The sequence below is a fragment of the Protobothrops mucrosquamatus genome, unplaced genomic scaffold (genome assembly GCF_001527695.2).
Source record: "Protobothrops mucrosquamatus isolate PMUCROS unplaced genomic scaffold, P.Mucros_1.0 scaffold_168, whole genome shotgun sequence".
Classification (NCBI taxonomy): domain Eukaryota; kingdom Metazoa; phylum Chordata; class Lepidosauria; order Squamata; family Viperidae; genus Protobothrops; species Protobothrops mucrosquamatus.
Window position 1 is genome coordinate 1,597,057 of NW_015386244.1, and position 22,176 is coordinate 1,619,232.

At 38.0% G+C, this 22,176-nt stretch overlaps 1 protein-coding gene across 30 annotated transcripts in view; it reads right to left on the bottom strand.

Moving 5' to 3' along the window:
• Nucleotides 1–22,176, bottom strand: part of RIMS2 (regulating synaptic membrane exocytosis 2) — a 255,960-nt gene that overhangs the window by 173,181 nt on the left and 60,603 nt on the right. For 14 of the 30 annotated variants that reach the window (XM_015821982.1, XM_029285276.1, XM_029285299.1 and 11 more), the window contains exon 1: nt 4,547–4,665. The exons of 13 other annotated variants lie outside the window; for them this stretch is intronic. In XM_015821982.1, coding sequence (XP_015677468.1) covers nt 4,547–4,665 — 119 coding nt within the window. Of the gene's footprint in view, nt 1–1,229; nt 1,258–4,546; nt 4,666–22,176 lie in introns of those variants that run through there. 3 more of the 30 variants (XM_029285245.1, XM_029285243.1, XM_029285246.1) reach the window with 1 other exon arrangement.

Here is a 22,176-nt window from a genome sequence, read left to right on the forward strand (position 1 = left end):
AGTTTTACCACTTGGCTATTATCCAATACAATTATTCAATATGTCTTTGGATTATCTCTGAGTTCCTTCATCTCCCCTGCCTGAGTTTTGTCCTGGCTTGAGAGTGCCGCTATATATTTCAATGACCCCAATCTCACTTCTTTGCCATAGATCTGCAAGTGGTTGAATCTGCTCTAAACATGTCTGATCCATTAGTACAATCCGCAATATTATAATCAGATTTGATTATTTATGAGTAAAAGAAAGATAGATTTGGAATCAATTCTGTTCATACTTCTACTACAGATTTTTGCCATTAGTACAGGGGCGCTAAAAAAATGGATGTGCGACTGACCTTTGAATTCTGGCCATCACAGCACCCCTGTGGATACATGATCACAATCCAGGCACTTGAATGCCAAGTTCAAGATTACAACTTTGCAGGGAGTTGTAATCATGTGATTGCCATTTGCAACCTCCTCCAATGGCTTCAATGAAAAAGCCAACAGGGAAAGTCACAAGTTACTCCTGTATGTTCCCCTGGTTTTCCCAGGCTTGCACTATGCCCTCCTTCCCTTGGCTTTCCTGCCCTTCTGCTGCACTGTACCTTCCACCCCACAGTCTACTTTCGCTCACACTGCACTGCACCCTAGACACCACAGCCTTCCTGCATTATGTAGCACTACACCCTTCCTCCCCTGGCCTCCCTCAACTCATGCATGGCCTATATTAGATCTCCCAGGGCTTCCCAACTCCCGCTTCTGTCTTACCTGAGACTCCCGTCATTTTCTGCCTGTTGGGATTGCCATCACTAAATGATGCAGTCATATGACATCACATGTTATGACCCTATTGCTTAGGAACAGCAATCCCAGTCCTAACTGTCATCATAACTTGAGGCATACATATATTTGATTCAATGTTTCCTAATGACTCCTACTTTATTTGAGGACACACCGCATACAAACACTGTACGGGTTGGTTTGTATTGCAGCATTCTTTTCCAGATTAGGAAATTTCAGGAACAAATTATTAGCACTGTGTATTTTTAAATGAAAATGAAAAAACACCACCACAGATTGCTAAAATAATTCATTTTAGTAGAATTTTAAGAATATTTTAAGACACATTTCAAGCATTTACTAAAAAAAACTATTGTATGCATATCTGCAAACAAATTAAATAAAAAGGTTACCAGATTGGGGACACCTGCAAAAGTATAAGACTTCTAGTTACATTGTTAAGAGTGAAGAAAGGCATTTTGGATACAATTTGGTGCTAAAATTTGGGGCACTATGTTAAATATGTTTGTCATCATTTATATTTGCTACAATAGTTACACTGCAAAGAAATTATTTAATACTATGTGCCACAGCTGCAAAAAATATTTAATGAAATGTAAGTACACCAATTAAGAAAACAGAGTTGTAGCTACAGAGCTATATAATTTTTCAAAAACAGCATGTGAAATACTGTTCATTAATCTATAGTTGCTAAAATATTGGTACTAATATTACCAGTTATTATATACTGTTTTAGGAATCTAAAAATAATAATGATTATAGGCAAAAATGGAGCTGGGCCAAAGACAGATAATTAAAGAGAACTTTAACATTTATAGTGTAACTACTGTGACATTTATTTCAAAGAAAAGCATGCTTTTTTTGCAAAAGAAAGACTTGGTCAATTACAAAATTTTAGCTCTTTTATGTCTCAACCATGAACAATTATCTACATTCAGAAATCAATTTTCAGGCGTCCCTCCATAGTCAAGATACAAAAGTAGCCTTCTCTTTATTATTAGCAGCAATTAAAAACAGGTAAAAATAGTTCTTGACAATAAATTTTCTCTTTTGATCCCAAATAGTTAAAACAAAGGTAAATTCCAAGGAACTGTATTGTTCTGTCCTTTAAATACACACACACACACACACACACACACACACACACACACACACACACACACAAACAGTGCTGTATTCAATTATATGGGTCAATGAAATTTGCCCAGAGCAATTCTAAACTCCACTACAGTTAAAAGACTTTGTTTTAAAAAATCAAGCCTCTGATAAACCAATATTAGTCTATTAAACTTTGAAAAAACAGCAGCACTTAGAAAATAAAGTGATTTATTTTAAGTGTATTGCTGATTTTTATAAATGAATAAATTTTAAACTGCTTGTTAGATAGACTGAAAAAGAATCTACCCTTACTTTAACATGATTAAGATAAAATCATTGATTGATTGATGATGTGCTATCAGGTATTTAATTAGAAGCATATTTTAGGATAGATAGAATTTTTACTATAATTACAATACAGTATTAGGATAAATATAAATTTTTCCTACAATATCAATACGGTATTTCAATTGTAATATAAAAGTGACAAGAATTGTTCTGTGGAGCAGAACACATAACAAAACAATAAAGCAAAAACAGATTTTAGTTAAAAAGTTATTTTGGTGGATAAAATATAAACACTGAAATAGATGTTCACACTGGATGCATATTGGCAATGATTTACTGTAACAGCCCTGGGCTTGTGCAGAAAAAATATGCAGCTTCAGCACAGTGGAGTTAGGAATTATAAAAAAATCACTCATGTTTAGGAGAGCATAGAATTCCACAGTATCACATGCCTATAGGCCAGAGTACAGTAACATTAAATGCAGTGGCATTGCGGTGTTGTTAGTATAAGCAAAGGGATTATGATATAAACAGGAAGCTGTTTATAGCTAATAAAAGAAAAACCACTTAATAAGCTTTCTGAGTGTGAGTGGGGGAGGCACTTTAACAAATGCTATTGTTGATGTGCAAAGAATGTCAGGTCAACAACTTCTCAATATCCAGAAAATAGAAGTCCTTTATTATTAGGATGGTACAAAATCATGTTACTATTAAGTATTAGCTTTAACATATTGTTTCCCAAATTAGCTTTCAGCATCTCTGCTAATAATCAAGGAACATTTCCTGCTTGGCTAATTTGTTGTTTTTTTTATTTCTCTTCTCCAAAGGAAATGTAAAATATGATTTATTTAAAAGATGTGTCATTCCTGTTATTAATCTAAGCATTCTTTTAATAGTGAAACCAGACATCAATTAAGTTTCAAAGATCATATACAGCTTTATTTCAAATAAAATCTCAATGGGACTTACTCCTACGTTAGCATACACAAGACTATGGTCTAAATCCTCTAATACAAATTATTCAGTTAAGAAAAACTATGTAGTTACTTTTATAATAGTATGAAAAGAATAACAAATAAATGCATATTGTTAGATTAATTCTTGAATTAACCACAAATGTGCAATAAATAAATATTCCCCTGTATGTTATAGCTAATAAGAAAACTGAAGTATACAGTTCCTTATGAAAAATGTAGAGGCCTTCATAAGTAGAGACCTTTAGAAGATTTGCAACTTAATACAATTGTGTACATTTAATTACAAAAATAGACAGGACTGAACCTTTCTATAATTCTACTGATGCCCTATTTAAATGCTTCCCAGCATAGTACACCGATACTGAAAAAGGCTTAAGATCCTTTAACAAGTTAATTGGAAAATGTATATTTCATACAAGATTTAAAGACACAAAAAGCATACAAAGAGGGATGTTTTCACAAAAAGTAAGCATGTAGTCTGAAAAGTAGGAACTCTAACAATAAAAATGAAGAGGCTAGAACAGATTTTACATGGCTGAAAAGAGTAACTACTGTAATCTGAAGGCCTTGGGATATGCACTTGGAAGTATATGCTATGTTTTGTAATAATTTTTATTTCATTTTTTAAACTGGTAGGATTATAGAATCCTAAATATGGAGATAGATTTATATTGCTACATAATGGTGCTTCAAAAGGTAAAAATTAAGATAAGACGCAAGGTAGATTTAAATACATTTAAATGCTTGAATAAATTAACAACATTCACTGTATAAGCACTGTATGCTCTTTTTTCTATCATTTCATTAAAAAGCAATCACAACCCATAATGAAACAGTGATTAAAACTGGATGACCTACTGCAAAGTGATGGTTTAATTGTTCCTGTGTTCACTTAAGAAATATTTTTGAAAGTGCTAAACAGAAAATCTTTCTTCCCCAGACACTCACGCATTTTACACATTTTGCAAATAACAAGCAGTATTGCTAATTTACACCTAGAGCGTATTGTTAATGATAACAACATTTTGAAATGAGCAATTATTTTGCTTAACATTCTTTGAGTATTTCATATCTGAATGAAATCTGTACTTGCTGCTAATCAAGCTATTTAAAATACTTGTAAAGATATCCACGTTAGCATGCATGTTTTAATGCAGTAATGCAGTCCTATTATTTTAGCCTAATAAATTTAAATATATTAACCAAAGCAACAGATGACCAATGATGGATTCATTAGAATGTCAAGCATCTTTATATATCAAGATCTGTTTATGTAATTGCTCACTGAAAAGCAGACAACAAACAGAAACACACAGAGACACACACACACACACACACACACAAACAACTGCTGTTACCACCGTTCCAGTGCTGAAGGGGAAAGGCTTTATTATTACTTACCTAGCATTATCCAACGTTTGTGCAAAAAGATCATTTTGTAAAATATTTGGAGATGAGAAAACCCCATGAAAATGTGATAACACTGAATTGCAGACCTGTCGCAATGTCTCAAATTGCATTTTTTTTCCTTCTTCCCTGCTATTCCTTCTTACCACCTGTGTAAAAAGTCATCTATTTTGCAGTCACCATCAAATGCAGATACGACAATCAAGTTCCATATTTCTCCTGATCTCGATAAAAATTGTAGCTAAATGAGCAGGGATGGAGAATTGGTTGTAATGTCATTCTTCTAATTCAGTCGAAAAAAAATGTAAGACCCACACTGATTTCTCATCACTAGAGCAGGAATTCCGAACAGCAGCAATTTTTCTGGGCATTCCCAGCTGAAGTGTGAAGCTGAACTGCATTCATGTAGTCTCTTCATATTTCTCGATGCCTCTTAAAAACACACACGGAATAAATGCTGCCCTCAGGAGTTTCAGCACATCTGGCTGCCAGCAATAAAATCTCAGAAGTAATAAAAACGAGGATGAGGATCCGCACAGTTACTACTGCCTAAGAGGAGGAGGGATCATCCTCTGCAGCTTCTCCTCCACCCTTCCTGCTCTGAAAAAAAAAATGACTAGCACCAATGACAGAATACATAGGTCCCTTTTTGTTTTAGAGCTTGAAGGCAGAAGCACAAGCTGAAGGACCCTTCTAAAAATAGTAAGAGATCTCTAAATGATCCTATGAAGTGAGGAGGCTACTGGAATAAATTCATTGCTTCCATTTTTTTTTGAAAAGCTGCATCGTTATCTGCATGTGATAAGGGTTATTCTGTGATAAAGGTAATTCTGTCCTTTGCCAGTTGAATTTATTTTCTATGTACAGCTAAAGAATATACAGCCGATACTGGATTATGTTGCATTACTTATTGCACACCTTGTGCTCATGGCACTAAGACAATTATTTTTTACCCAAATTTGCAAAATCTCTCATAGCAATTTCCCTGAGTGATCCAAAAGCAGAAAACCTGCAGCAGTCTTTTGAAATTTGCTGCATTCTATTCAGTAACAGAAGAAGGAAATTAAACCAAGAAAAGAATCTTGACATATTAAAAAGCGTATGACTGAAACTTAGCACTCCATGAGTCGACCAACAAGACAGTGGCTAGGTAGGAGAGGAACAACCCCCCCCCCCGGAAATACAGCTAGATTGTATAACAAACAATTTCACCTGAACAGATAAATATCATGCCACTGTTATCCATGGCTGTGTCCTATTGGATCAAATTACAGTGCAAGAATACAAGATTGAATATACTATCACCAGTAAAGGGAAGAATACCAATTAGCACATTATAGTTTGGAATATTTAATATATACCGTCCATTTACAATCAGGAACACCATTAAAGTCTGTGCACTGAAAATGATTCCAAGAGCTAAGGAAAATGGAATGAGGAAACTAGTGTGACCATTGGAAATCATAAGTTTTATATTTGGCACCTGAAGGTAAGTATTATTGTTGTTCTTAGATTGACCTACATGTAATAAATTTACAGAGTTATTCCAATGCAACATAGAATTTAACAAATTTGTTTACAATTTTAATCATATAATACTACTCAGAATAAGTTCCATTAAATTCACTGGGGTTCATTATTGTGTATGAATGTAATGATCCAAAGGACCGCTAACTATAGTTAGCGTTCTATATACCACTTTGCTGCCTCCTGGTGCTCCTCTGGACAATATGATTGTATGTTAGTGTGTTGTTGTTTTTTTGCTCTCATACTGAAGAATAGCTAAGAAGAATAGGAAAGATTGGCCTATTTGTTTTACTTCCTATAACATTTTTTTTACTTTTTTAATTATAGGTACCATTTTGCATGATTTTCTGACTGAAGTCCAAATATTTATATGAAGATTTCGGAATATATGCAAATTTTCCATAATGCATGCTTTTTTGCATACTATTATTTTCCATGATGTATGAATGTATCAACACAATTGCAGTTTTATATACTATGTGGAGAATTATGACAATAGATAACAAAAGCAATCACATTAACACTTTTGTCCATAAATTTTATATGTAAACAATTTTGCTAGTCCTATCAAATGATTATCACCAGACTTGGAAGGAAATGTTCTAGTAAAAAAAAATAGGCAACAACAAAGGTGAAGAACTAATCCAAGATCCTGAATAATAGTAGGCCAGATAAGCAAATTGTTTAATATAAAGTTACATTCTTGCTCAAACTACTTCTATTTAGTGATTGAAAGTCAGAATACTACTGGAGTTAGTATCAAGGGCTCGCCTGCTTGCGGTGAAGGGCATAAAACCCTTCACCCAACCCCAACAAAATCTGCTGAGTCAGCTCCACAGGCTGTGAGCTTTCTAAAGCAAACCACCCAGGATTACAGTGTTTTCAAATAATATATTATCGTAGCAAACTGAGCTGAGTGGTGACTCAACTTCTGCTCCTATTTAGAAGTATTGCTCCCTGCTTCCCTGCCTGCTGCAGCTCTTCCAAATAGGAATATAGCCAACAATCAGTGTTTTTATCTGCAATGTTTATTTACTCCAGAACCCAGGGTCAGGCATCATACCAGGAGTATTCTAACAAAGGGAATAAGCATTGCAGAAGGGCCATCATGAATGCTGAGCAAGGCAAAAGTAATTAATAGTGGGACAGCAGCATGGTGGCAGCAGACCAGGAAGAAAACTGAAGAATGAAATATCAGAAAGCATCAACAGGATTATGATAAGGCTAAGATGCCTGGCACTCAAAGGGAAATCTGAGCCAAAATTAGTACATTATAGGAGAGGAGAGGTTAAGTGGCATGATTTTGCTTCAGCATATCAAAGAAGCAAGTTTTCTGTGACTGGGCTTACCTAATATAAAGCATTTTTTTCCTTCTTTTTTAAGTTGTGTTTATACAGCACCCTGAGGAGAGAATTTTTACTTTCTTGGCTTTCTATCTACAATGGTCCAATGAAAATCTATTCCCTTTGAACTTGAAGGAAAGGAGTAACCTTTTTGTTTAGGGTCCTGGGTATCTAAGGGATTCCATAGCAATGGCATCTACTAAAGCAGGGGTAGTCAACCTTGGCTCTTTTATGACTCGTGGACTTCAACTCCCAGAATTCCTGAGCCAGAAGTCCGCGAGTCATAAAAGAGCCAAGGTTGACTACCCCTGTACTAAAGTATCAGCAAAAGAAACTATATAAGAATCAATAAAATGCTAAAGTGTTTATATAAACATTCCCAACATTTTTAGTTACGTAGTACATTTTATACTAACAATGTAGCATAGCGGCTATAATTTCAGAGAGAATCTACTGCAGCTCCAATCATAATATTTCAAATAAATTATTGCAGGTCCCAAATCATTGCTTCCTAGAATGAAAAAAAAATGATGATTACAGATACCATCTTTGGGAGAGAAAAAATCTTATATGGGAATATGTATACTTCAAAATTATTCAGAAGAATCACTTCAAATCATTTGTGACCACAACACTTCTCTGATATTCATTAAAACAGCCTGATTTTTTTCCCCAGAATTTTGCAATCTATGCTTACATAGTGTTCAGACATTTCTTCCAAATCATTTTTGAAATGTGTATAGCCATAGTGAGTTTTATCTGACAAAATTATCAGATATCGGGCTCATCCACATATCCTCCTTGTGCCAGTACAAGGACAGGCCACTAGCTATTGCTTGAGAATAGGAACACATAGCACACAAAGTGTTCAATTATCCTACCCCATCACAAAGGTATACTTTCCCCATCTTTTCTTGCTTTGAGTCGAAAGAGATCTTTCCCAACTTCTGCCAAAACAAATAGTGCTACATGGTTCACCTGCTATGTTTTATTTTGTAGTATGTAAATGCCTCCAGTTGGCAACTGTGTGCTGTATATGCCTTCTCATCTCCATTCATAAGGTGCTGCCCTCCAAGGCCATTTCATCCTGGGATGCTGGGGACCTATCCTCTTCTGAAGAAGCCAAACATGATGAACTGATGAACTGCTGGGCCTTTTTTTCCTTTGTTTTACTTGTAGACTACTGAAATGGCAAACTGTTGCCTTTTTTCCCTTTTGTTTCATCAGTCTTTAGGTGCACCAATAAAAGGTTTAACTTTTGTTTTCTGTTTTTAGCTTTTTCGTTGGTCTTCAATGACAGAGAGCTTTTTGAAAAAAATAGATGAACTTGGCCAGAATTCTCTCAATTATCTATTCTAGTCCAAGTGACAGGAAGCATAGTAAAACTGTGGTGTTTTTTTAATCCTACTGTCCAGCAATGGATGGATGGGAAGTCATCAAGGGGGGGATAGCAGGATGGAGGGGGGGACATTATGCCCTCAGAGATTGACCACAGAAAGAAAAGTAATTGCTACAGACAAGCAAGGTGCAGTTGCCATGCAGAAAATCCCATTGGCTTGTTCCAACTTAACAAATTTGTTGGTGCTGAGTGAGCAATGAACTAATTTAGGGGTCCCCAACCTGTGGGCCACCAGGCTGCGGGAATGGCTGGCGAGTGATTGTACATGTACACGCACCCTCCCCACTCGTGCTAGTGCTGTCACGTGGGCTAGCAGCCCCGTTTGTGCATGTGCAGGGGCACTAGCACTGCCAGCATCACATGGGCACTAGTGGTGCATTTGTGCTTGCATGTGGGTACTATCCGCCTGTTTGCATATGCACGTTAGTGGCCTGTTTGCTCATGCACACGGGCACTAGTGGCCCATTTGTGCATGCACGCAGGCACCAGTGCCACCTCCAGCACCCCCGTGGGTAGGGGTGGCTTGTTTGTTCATGCACACGGGCGCTAGCCCCACTGCCGTGCAAGTGCCCGTTTTACGTAGGTGCACGTGTGTTCGCACACATGTGCATGTACATTTCCGTGCTCCTCCCTTTCTCTCTGGGCCACCAACCTGGAAAGGTTGGGAAGCTGTGAACTAATGAATACACAGTGAGTTTCAGCAAAGCCTCCTTTCTTCATTATTGTCTTCAAGTTCAGCTACAGTGAAGACTTTTGATAATTTACTATGATGTCTGAAACTATGATTACAAAGATATGAACTTAGAAGTCTAGGTAACCACTGCCTATGAGAAAGGAAGGAACAGCTCACTCAGATTCACTTCTTACATTTTGAAGGATCAAATCTGGGTTTGTTACCAGGACCAGAGGGTTAGTCTACCAAGCTTTCGGACTCATGCTGGAGCCCATCCTCCAGGAATTTCTCTCTCACCAAAATTTCTCTCACATTCTGGTTTGGAAAAGGGGTTAAAAAATCCATCTACGTTGATTGAAAGCCCTCTCTCAATAGAAGGGGGAATACGATATCACCTATCTCCTTTTTACAACAATTCAGCAGTTCCAAGAAGGTTCCACACCCATTTGCACTTTTCAGGTGACCCTGAGGGCACAGATAAACCTCCAAGTGGCCTCAACAACTCTCAGAAAGAGAACTAACAACCAGATCATTACAAGGAATATAAAACCTTCCATTCTCCACCATTCATTTATCCTGGGACACGTATATTTGCCTTCATTCGTGACTTGTTATATCTGCCAATAACCAATGACTACAGCAGCCTAATACATTCAATTTTCATATAAGTATCTAAAATGTTATAGCATCTTATTATGACAGGATTAACAATCAACACTATTCACTGATAATATTAAGTAAGTTCTATGCTCATTTTCCTTACTGCCTTGGCTTATGAAACAGAAAATCAATGGATAATCCATTTATACTGTGTGAAGCTACTTATTGTTGTAGCCAAAATCTGGGTCACGTATAGCAACCGCATCACATCGAAGACACAACATAAATTTATTAGCATGCATACTGTACATTGTACACTGAGCTTCTGGCAAGGCATTGGCTGTTTGCTGAGCAGTCTTTTACATAAGCAACACCACAGCTTATATATATTTGGCCTACTACATTTCAAAAGAAAGACAAAGAAAAAGGCAGACACAGCATGATATTAGGATGTTTTTGATAAATCCATCTGGGTGACCTTCTCATTATTTCTCTCTTCCTACTAGGTCAGCATGTTAGCTATGTTGTTGCTAGTTGCGAAGTCATGTCCGACCCATCGCGACCCCATGGACATCATTCCTCCAGGCCTTCCTGTCCTCTACTATCTTCTGGAGTCCATTTAAGCTCACGCCTACTGCTTCAGTGACTCCATCCAGCCACCTCATTCTCTGTTGTCCCCTTCTTCTATTGCCCTCATTGTTATGAAGGAAACTGAGAAGTTCGGGGAAAATATAAAAAATATATTGGAGAACAAGATGAAATTAACATTATCATGTATTGTGAGGTCTACATGTACATTTTAATGTTTAATTGTTTTATTAAAGTTACCCCAAATTTTCTAATATGCTCTGCAAAATATCTCAGTTTAGTTATGATACCACCCTAACTTTTGCTTGAAAATGGGAAAGTGAGGAATAGTACACCAAAAATAATGAAAACTACCATATTCGTGTTTTTTTATGCATCAAAACATACCTTCAAGGATGTAGAAAGGACAATTCTTTATTTAGATTAGGTGAGTCTACTGCCTGTCTTTTATACCTGTGTTCCCCAACTCACAAATAAAATGCATCATCAATACATTGTTTTGAATGTTTCCCCTGTCCCCACAAAAGTTACTAATCGCTGCTAAAGCTACTGATATACATTTAACTTCTCTCTATTGTTAAACTAAAACTGAATATTTAAGTAATGTTTCTAAGTACAGTTTGAGACTCAGCTGTTGTATTTTTAGGATGCACAGAAAACCGCAATGCTAGTCAGATTGCACTTCAGAAGATAAATCAGATACTTAGTACAGGATTTGCAACCATACAATCAATTGATTTTATTGATTTTATTCATTTATACATCACCTTTCAAAATAAAATACTTCAAAAATAGCCCATAATATGAGTAATAAAGCAACAATAGAACAATAGACTCCTGCAATGCGGTCTACATGGGGCTGTAAGAAGCTGCAACTGGTCCTGAATATGGTAACGCAGACAATTAGGTGTTGTACTTCATCACAGGCTCATGTAACACATTTGCTCTGTGAGTTGCACTTTTTACCAATAGCTCCTGGATACAATTCAAGATGCTGGTTATTACATATAAAGCCCTTCATAGGTGCCTGGTTATTTAAAAGACCATCTGGTCTTCTATGGCTTCTGTCTGGCTTGTATGATCAGGCAGAGTCGGTATGCTCCAAATCCCATCCATTAAGAAGTGTCACATAATGAGATGTAGGAAGTGTGCTTTCTCTTGCTCTCTGGAGCACCATTCCCACCACGACATGTATGGCCTCACCTTAGCTGTGTTCAGAAGAACTCTGAAAACTCTGTTCCCAGACCTTAAGTTAGAGGTTGATGGATCTTGCAAGCCTTTTAATGGTTGCTTTTCTTATGGTATTCATGTGGTTTGTGGTTTTCACTGAATTTATTATTTTAAAAGACTTACATTGTTGCCCATATTTATTTTTATGTTTTAATTCTTATTTCACCATTATTGTAATTTATTTATTTTTATCTATGTATTTATTACATGCCACATATATTGCTATCCAAAGCAACTCTGGGTGACTTACAAGGTAATAAAAATAGAAATATAAAAACAATTTAAATATAGGAATTAAAATTACAAAAATTAAATACAGACTAAAAACCACAGGCTTGAGAAGAGTGAGGGTGGTACCTTCTCTGTCACTGCACCAAACACCTCCAGGCTATAAATAACTCAAGGCAGCAAGAATACACAATTCTTCTCCCTCCTCTTATTTTCCCCACAACAATAACCCTATGAGGTGGTTTGGGCTAAGAGAGAGTGACTGGCCTACAGATAGACAGACAGCTTTCATGCCTAACCACTAGACCAAACTGGCTCTGTTGTAACCATAAGCCTGGATGGCTCACAAAACGTTAAAAATATTAAATCCCAAATACAGATAAATAAAGTAAAATAAAATAAAAACTCAATAAAAACTCATGGTGCCCCAAGGCAGCACTCTCTCACATAGCCACATATCATCATGCTGGGCATCAAACCTATTCTACCCCATTATTTATGGGAAGAGACCATTCATCAAGGCCTTCTAAAAGGCAAGGAAGATGAGATCCTACTGGATCTTGGAAGGGTTTTCCACAGGGCAGGGGCAGCAATGGAGAAGATATGCATCCTAAGTCCCACTAAATGACAACATTTAAGGAAAGAACCTGGAATGTGTCGTCTATATCTGACCGAGTGGAATGGTCAGATAACCTCAGGGGAGTCATTTCCATAAATAACCTTTATAGCACTTTGAATTGAATCTGGAAATAAACTGGAAGGCAGTACAGCTCGCACAGCAATGGTATTATATGGATAAACTATGAAGTGCCCAGAACTGTGCTGCCATATTCTAGATCTGTTGTAATTTCTGCATGGTCTTCAAGGGCAGACCTACATAGAATAGATTACAGTAATCAACCAGGAAACAACCAATGTATGAGTGACCATGAGCAAGGCTTCTCAGTCTAGGAATGGGTGCAATTGGTGCACAAGATGGATCTGTACAAACAAATGTCCTTAGCCATGACTGTCATTTGTTCTGCGAGCAGAAACCATAAGTCAAGGAGAACCCATAGGTTGCATACCAACTATAACTGGGAGAGTGCTACCCGAGCAATAATGACATATCAATAGACCCAGGAGAATCAAAACTCCACAGCTGGTTTCTCCCTATTCCCTTCAAGTCTTTGGCATTAAGCCTACATATTACTTGGCTAGCCAATGTGGAGATGTATAACTTGGAATCATCAGCATATTGATAATACCATACCTCACACTACCAGATAAGCATTTCCAGAGGTCTCATGTAGATATTAAAGAAGAGCAAGAGACTTGAGTAACAGCTCAAATTCTTCCCGGATAACCAAGCTCAAACATGCCCCAATCACTTCCAAAGCACCTGCTCAGCCAACATCCAATTCCAAGACAAACGGAATGACATTATCCAGTAGATGTTGAGAATATTCCTCATAGCTACTCTGTAAAGGCTCCCCCAATCTCTCCTTACCCAAAAGGGGCCTAATCATTCTGAACAGCGCCATTGGCCAACTAACTGCAGCACAAAAAGACTAGAAAAGTAAACTCACTTTGCTGCTCTAATCATAAGATAAGTCTTAATAAAGGCTCTTATGTGTGACAGGTCAGTTTTGCTCTTCATCTTTCACCAGCAGGGCTTTAGGTTTCTCCTATGTTGTTTTGTCTCCTGCAGTTCCTCAGATAACCAAGGAACCATGCAAGATCCACAAGTGCAGAGTCCATACTCTGGGTGTATCAGTCACTTGGGATGGACTGATTCAATAAGTCTTTCTTCCCTTCGGAGGGTGGGATCTGACTACAGCAAGGGTCAGATATTAACACTACGCAACTGCTCCAAGACAAAGACCAGATCAAGTGTATGACTTCAATTCTGGATTGGATTCTTAGAAAGTTGGATCAGGTCCAAGGCTGTCATGGTAGCTATTAACTCCAGGCTGAAGACAGGCTGAAGTCACCCAGAATCTAGGGAATTTCACCATCAACTGAATCACAGAATTGAGGAATTTGGGCAGGATGCTTCTATATTGGAGGGACAGAGGTAATTAAACAGCAGTTCCAACTTATCCATATGGCCTAACCTCACAAATAGAATCTCACATCTATCCATGTCCATATCCATGCCCAGATGGTGCCACACTTGAAACCCAGGAGAGAACATGTCAGAGAGGAGAACCCCATGCCCAACCAGATTTCAATCATTCAAGCCAGAACATCCCGCATGGATGAGAAAGCTTTTCTGCTAGCCAACCTGGCATTAAATAGCAACCAACAAGCCGGCGTCTATGGAGATTCTAAAGTTATCCAAGTCATGGTTGTCCCAAAAGTGCTTTTTCAAGAGGCAATTGGACTTTCTTGTTTTTCTTTGAAGATGTTTCACTTATCATTCAAGAAACTTCTTCAGCTCTGACTAGCTCCTCTAGTTGGCAACACCACCCATCACATCAACAATTCACAGGACTTCACCAGCAAGATTTGGAAACTAAAATTGGACCCAGATGAGACCATGGTTTCCTATGATGTGATTTCCCTCTTCACATGCATCCCAACAACTGAAGCTATCCTGGTAGTGAAGAAACGACTGCTATAAGACAGTACTTTAGGTGACAGAACCAACCTCAGCCCAGGTCACATATGTACCATATTGGACCTCTGCCTGACTACTACCTATTTTAAATACAATGAAGGTTTCTACAGACAAAAACACGGCTGCATCATGGGTTCATCTGTGGCCCCCATTGTGGCCAATTTCCACATGGAAGAGATAGAAACCAAGGCCCTAAACTCCTTCACAATAATTCTACCCACTCATTGGTATAGGTATGTGGAGGATACTTGGGTCAAGATCAAAATACAGGAATTGGAAGCGTTCACCAAACATATCAACTCTGTGGACAGGTACATCAAATTAACGTGGGAAGATGTTAAGGAAAATAATTTAGTTTTTCTGGACTATGCAGTACACATTAAGGAAGACAAAAGTCTTAACACTGAAGTTACCAGAAAACCCACACACAGAGATCAACATTTACATTTTGATTCTCACCATCCATTGGAGCACAAAATGGGAATTATCAAAACCCTACACCACCAAGATGAAGGCCTAACTACCAGCAAAGATGGGAAAGAAAGAGAAATAAAATACATCATGGAAGCCCTCAGAACATATGGCTATCTCGAATGGGCCTTCATCAAACCCCAAAAAAGACCCAGCAGGAGCTCCTCCAAAACACACAAAGAAGACCTTCAGGCAACACAAGATACATGCACACTTTAAACCCAAGAATATACTGAGGCATAAGCTTGTCCACCCAAAGGATAAAACACCCAGACACAATCAGAGCAAAGTGGTACATGCACTACAATGCAATGAGTCACCTGAGTCACTAAAGAAGCCTCACATCCCATAAGCCTGGCAGGCTGAATCTGATCTTCTCCTCCATTTCTTACCCAAAGGCAGGAGGCAAGTCCAGCTTCATCCAGTCTCCTCTCCAAAATAACAGTAAATATAATAATAATAATAATAATAATAATAATAATAATAATAATAATAATAATAATAATAATAATAATAATANACCCAATTCCAGCAGCCGTTCCTTATATGTTTTAGCCTCCAGTCCCCTAATCATCTTTGTTGCTCTTCTCTGTACTCTTTCTAAAGTCTCAACATCTTTTTTACATCGCGGTGACCAAAACTGGATGCAGTATTCCAAGTGTGGCCTTACCAAGGCATTGTAAAGTGGTATTAACACTTCACGTGATCTTGATTCTATCTATATATGCTTGCAAATGCAAGTCTTCCCCTAAAGGCCACCAGCCACCATAACTGAAATCACACCAATCCATCTAAATCTTGAGTCCCAGAGAAAGAGAAGTTGCCAAGATGAGTGCTGGCCATTTGGCCAGCCAAACAACAACCACAGGACCCAGGTCAGTTCTTCCACAAGACCACCATCTATCCTGGGTCCCACTGCTGCCATCTACCTTGGCATCCATCCTCTTTCAAGCAAGGATTCCTACCCCCAGAAAGATATAGCCACAGACACCTCACCATAGTCACCTAGCCCAGCTAACTATCCTCCTGTTCTGGGCAAAAGTCAGGAGGTGGAGAATGAAAAACAAGGCTGCTATTAACCCGACTTCTTCCTGTCTGCATCACTGTTCCTTCAGGAGCCTGTCATATGCCACCAGTCACCTGCACTGAAAGTAGCTGATCCATGGTCCCATGAGGCTCTGCTGCAGGCAGCCATACCCTTCCACACTTTTGAAGCTGAGAAGCTGCAACTTGCTGCCCTTCCACCAGTCCACCACTGTCCAGCCAAATTTAGACAGGATTTTGCTATTTCTCAGCCGCTGCCTCTTTTGCTGTTCATATCTCCCTTGGTAACCCTGGTTCCCTAGCACCACTGGCGATGAATTGCACAGCGGAAGAAATCACCAAACTTCACACACCCACAACATATAAACCCTCAAAAATTATTATCCCATGGTACCCAGGGCCATAATGGAAAAAATCCTGTATGATCGTTTTTATTGCTCAGAACTATAGAACTTAGCAATCTTATACATTTATAGAATAGAAAAGGATAATTATAGAGAAAAAAAATTCAAACCTCGGATGAAAAATGAAGATGTGATCTAATATTCAAATACTTGGCAATAACAATGTACTCGTGCTTTGCTCTCCACCGATTTTGGTCTTACAGATTAACACACAAGGTGAAAAGTGCCTGGGAAGTTATGATTCAAAGCAGAAGTGTGGCAGCACATGCAGCGCCTATAAATTGGCCATATTCAAATGATGTGCTTGTGCCACAAGCAAAGTGTGTGGCGTGAACAGCTAACCTCAGTCAGCTGTGTGATGAGGAAGGGGTTAAAAGAACTCCACATGGAATTGAAATAAAGTGCCTTTCTGCAAATACTATAAGCCTGTCAAAAAATGTGGCAATTCCTTTGCCTAAGAAAAAAATTGTTGCTAAAAAGTGGAACAGCCTTGCTTTTCATTATAGAACTCACTGCCAGAATCATTGCAGAGTGATTACAGTTTCCTAATACTGATTGGCTTCAGGGGCTAGTGAACCCTCATCATTCTTTGTTAGGCTTCCTACAGGCATTCTTCCTATAGCAATTTTAAAAATTGTCCTTGCCAATGCAGGTCAACAAGCAATGAACATCAAACAAGCCTCAGTAGAATCTCTCATATCTAAACTCTGAATATTTCTTTACACATGTTCCCAAATATAAACAAACATTCTAAACAAAACAATTTGGGAATACCATTTATATGTCCAGTATACATTAGGATGTAAGGATCAACTGTCCTATTTGCAAGTTCTTTCGTGTCCCAAATATCAGAGATGTGCATTTATATATGTTTCACTTCTCCTACTTCCTACATTGGTTTATGCCCCTACTAAGGTAGCTATGATAAGAAACAGCTGGCTTCTTTGTTGTTACTTTTCTCTCTCATTAAAGGTTTGTTTGTCTTGCAATGGGTTAAGAGTGGGTTTTTCTTCTGGCAACTTGTTTCTTTCCCTTTAGGGCAGGGGTGTCAAACTGCCGGCCTGCAGGCCGGATGCGTCATGGCAAAACTGCCCCCACCCCATTGCCGGCAATGGAAAAAAAGTTCACGATACGTCACAACACGTCACGTGACGTTGCAAGTTTGACATCCCTGCTCTAAGGGTAGGTTAGGGAAAGGGATAGAGGTGATGCTTGAGCATTAGCAAAGTGGATGTTATATAATGAGAGGAACGATCTTGCTGAAAGGGACAGACGTATAGAATAAGTAAAAGGGATTTTTTGTCCTCTGTTTTCTTTCCTTTTCACTCAGGTCTGATCTGCATGAGTACAGATTCTGCAGCATGAGTACAGACCACCCAGCACCACTGTCTGCCTGCCCCCAGTCCACCAGGAAGGCAATCTCTGCCTCGTCCATGCTAAATGTTAAAAGTAGTGTTTTATAATTTGTGCTGGCACAAGCAATGCTATCCAGTTCTGCTGCACCTCATGTCACTGAAAGCAAATATATCCACTTCAGTTCACGACTATATGCCTCCTCCTCCTCCTCCTCCTCCTCCTCCTCCTCATCCTCCTCTTCTGCCTCTCCACCAATTAGCATACAAGAGGTGTTTATTATGATGACAGGTCAATGGAGGACAAATTATATAAAAGGTTACTCAGTGGAAGTGGCATCCTCAAAAGTCCATCCATTTAAAGGGAAGTGCTTAAGGATTACAGAAATAGGAATCCACTAATTGGGGGCTTTGGAAAGTGCAGTCTAGGCAGAACATAAGTCATATTTATTACTGAAGTGAAGGAACGGGTTAACATCTGGGAGTGTGTTTCTTAATCCATCTTAACACTTTGAGGTCACTGAGAAATCAAGTAGAGTCCAGTCACCACACAATTCCACCAGAAATTGACAAGTGCAATCACGGGTATCTCAGTTCCAAAATCAGGCTTGAATCCTGATTGAAAATCATTTATATAGGCACCACTGCTAAAAGTCACTGCATTCCAGTGTTTTTCCTGTTTCTTCTCATTTTTTAAGAGACCTCCTTTCCACTATAATACTAAAACAAAAGTAAGCAATATTTTTGTGTTGGATTACTTGTTTAACTTTGAGAGCAGATTAAAGAGCAGAAACAAAGTGACTGTTCTGTAAAGGGCAGCTGGGTTAGATATGGCCAGTCACAAAATATCTTTTTTTTTTTTCAGAAGAACTACTCTCTATCTGAAGGTCCACAGAATCCCAGTGGAAATTATATGGAGCTATTAGCATTGCAATAGAGTTAGATAAGGTAGCATGCCTGGCATAAACTAAGAGTGATAACTGGGGAAAAAATAACTAGGAACAAATTAACCAGCATTAAACAAGTTCAGAGTGGTACTAGTAGTTAATGTCTCCTAATAGGAGATACCTATTCCTTCTTATTTAAAGGAAGTAGGTGTAACATTAAATAATTCTTTTCTTGATACAAAATCACTTTGAAATTTAAATAGGTTTCATGAGAAGTGGGGGGAGTGCACTGTTATTAATTTTCTTTTACACCACCCCCCTTAATGGACATACAGATAGATAGAAAGACTTATTTAAAAGTCATAGAATATATTGGATAGGCTTGAGCTTTGAAGACATTATTTTTCAATGGTTCCAGTTTTTTGTCTCAGTAGTATCAGATAAGTGGTTTTATAAACTTTATCAAAGATATCCAGGTAGTTTAATACGATGCCTGCATTAATCCACTAGAAGTTGCCTGAAACCCTGGAGTAAGATATCAGTTTATTACACTCAGTCTTAATGTCAAATGAGTCCATTAATTTTTTGGAACAATTCATTTGTCCTATATAAAATCCAGAGGGTCAATGCTGGCAGATAATTGCATACATTAAATTGTAGGAAGAGCATGTAAAGGCACTTCTAATCTTGTGTTTGTTAGGGCAAACCTCAGAGTAGACCAAATAGGACTTAAAACAAGAGTAAAGTAATATCAGACCATTTCAATTTCCCAGGACACTTCATGAAAGACTGCAAAGTGGCTGTTTTGAAATAATTGAATTTTAAGAGCACCATCTAGTGATAAATTTCTGAACTCACATGCATCAAAAGGTTTCATGCAAACTCAGATCTCAATGAATACAATGGGTTTTTTTTACACATTTTACAATTTTTTACAACTGTTAATAGATAAGGTACATATAATCTGCATAACCAAACTATCGTCCCCTCCCATTTCCTCAACTTTTCCCATCCCATCCTACATCAGTCTAGCCACTCTGTACATCTCATGAAATAAACCGTAAGCTAAAGCTCATGAAAGCTTAATAAAAAGTGTTAGTTGGAAAAGGTGCTACTACACATTAAATTTTTGTCATGCCTGATAATGTATGTTCATTTCTTTATTGAATACCTAGGAAGTACTCAAAAAATTTCAAAATTAAAAAAGAAAACAATGAAATAATAAAGCATTAAAATCCTGATGAAAGACAGTAAGAGGGTAAGGCATTTAATAATAATATAATAGAGTTATAATAATAGAGTTAATTTGATGCAATCAACAAATAAAAGTAACTTGTTCTTCAGTCTATTGTGCTGAAGTATAAATTTAAGCTTTTTTGTTCTACTTTTGGCCTTAAAGGCAAATCAATTTTTTATTTGTTTGTTTGACTTTAGATTCTAAAGAGTGTAAACACAGCTCTTGCGCAGGTTCTGTTCATAGCTCAGAGAGAAGACCCTCTTGCACTCTTGGAGAAAGATGACCTGAATAACTTTGTAATAACAAGAGTTCTTATATAATATTTCTATCCCAAAATACACAGGTTAGCCCTAACTTACTAATTTGTTCAAAATCATTCTGTTATGATGGCACCGAAAGAGTAGGTTTACAACTTATTTCGCACAGACTATTCATACTACCAAACTAACAGAACCATGAAAATATCACATGGCCACTTTCATCTAATGGGTTTTTTTACGCCAAATATGATAAATAGGCAGATCTTGACAGTGAAATAAAAGCCAATGTTAGCACCACCCATCCTTTCAGAGATATTTCATAACTAGCGAGCTCTAAATGAAAAGATCAAGTGTTTACACATAATGTATCACTTCTGACTATGGGAGGAAAGCCCCTTTAATAGATCTTTATATCTGATCGAAGGTTTAAATATGAAGGTCCAAGCTACTAAGGGAACTAAACTTCACCTGTAACATTTCCATACAGCAATTTCATCACTACATTTTACACCAGCTGCAGTTTGTGAAGCCTATCAAGGGCACTTTTACTGTGTCAATATACGAGGACAATTTGGAAATAAATCTCTGTTTGGTTATCAATGACAGACACTCGCAGATACAGAAGTTTTATTATACACATTAGAAAACTACAACATTGCATTACTTTTTGACATAATCACCATTCAACTTGTCATAGGTTCTTGGGTGCATCTAGCGGTGTGCGGGCGAGCATTATCGTGAACCAACACTACACCGGAAGTGGTGCCATAGAAAATCCTGCCAAATGTGAAGATGCCAAAGGAGTACTGCTAGTGAAGTTCGTGGAGCGTGGTTCGACCATCAATTCAGAAGTCTACTGTGAAATGTTACGAAAACTCAGACGAACCACCCATAACAAATGTTGGGGCGTGCTGACTTCAGGTGTGGTGTTGGTTCACAATAATGCTCGCCTGCACACCTTTAGATGCACCCAAGAACTTTTGAAGCAGTTCCGTTGGGATGTTTTTGATCACCCCCTCCATAGCCCAGATTTGGCGGCAAGCAACTACTGCTAAGGAATTTCAAACCTTGTAAGACATTATAACAAGTGCCTCAATTTGAATGGTGATTATGTCAAAAAGTAACGTCATGTTGTAGTTTTCTAATGTGTATAATAAAAGTTCTGTATCTGCAAATGCCTGTCATTGATAACCAAACGGAGGTTTATTTCCGAATTGCCCTCATAAAGTTACCAGATTACGAATTAGGGTGGTTGGGTTATCATTGCTGAGGAATAGGCTTACCTACAGTGGCCGGTCGAAACTTGCCAAATGAACTCCAAAACACATAAATTCCTAGTAATAACAATAAACTACATTTACTACTGTTGCAGCCAACCCACCTGGTTTCCCCCTCACAATTTTTGGTGCCCCATATCCCTCTGTTGCAGTGAGTGTGGAATGTAGGTAAGACCAGGACATTGGACCTGCTTGGAAAATGGAGGGAGAGAATAGGGCTGCAGCCATAAGGAGGCAGAAGGGGGGAGGGAAGGAGTGGTAGTGGCCTAGACTTGTCCCTGATTTACTCTCCTCTTACTCTTGAGCAACAATCAACATCAAGTCTTATACTAATTGCTGTGTCCTTAAGACTTAATATTACTTAAATAAAATAAACATTCAGAATTTATTATGTTTTATTATTATTGTATATAGGGCTTTTTTTCTCATAGAACACCCAGAACGGAGTTCTGGCACCTTTTTTGGATGGAACCTTATAGGGTAGGCAAGGCGGGTTGTATGA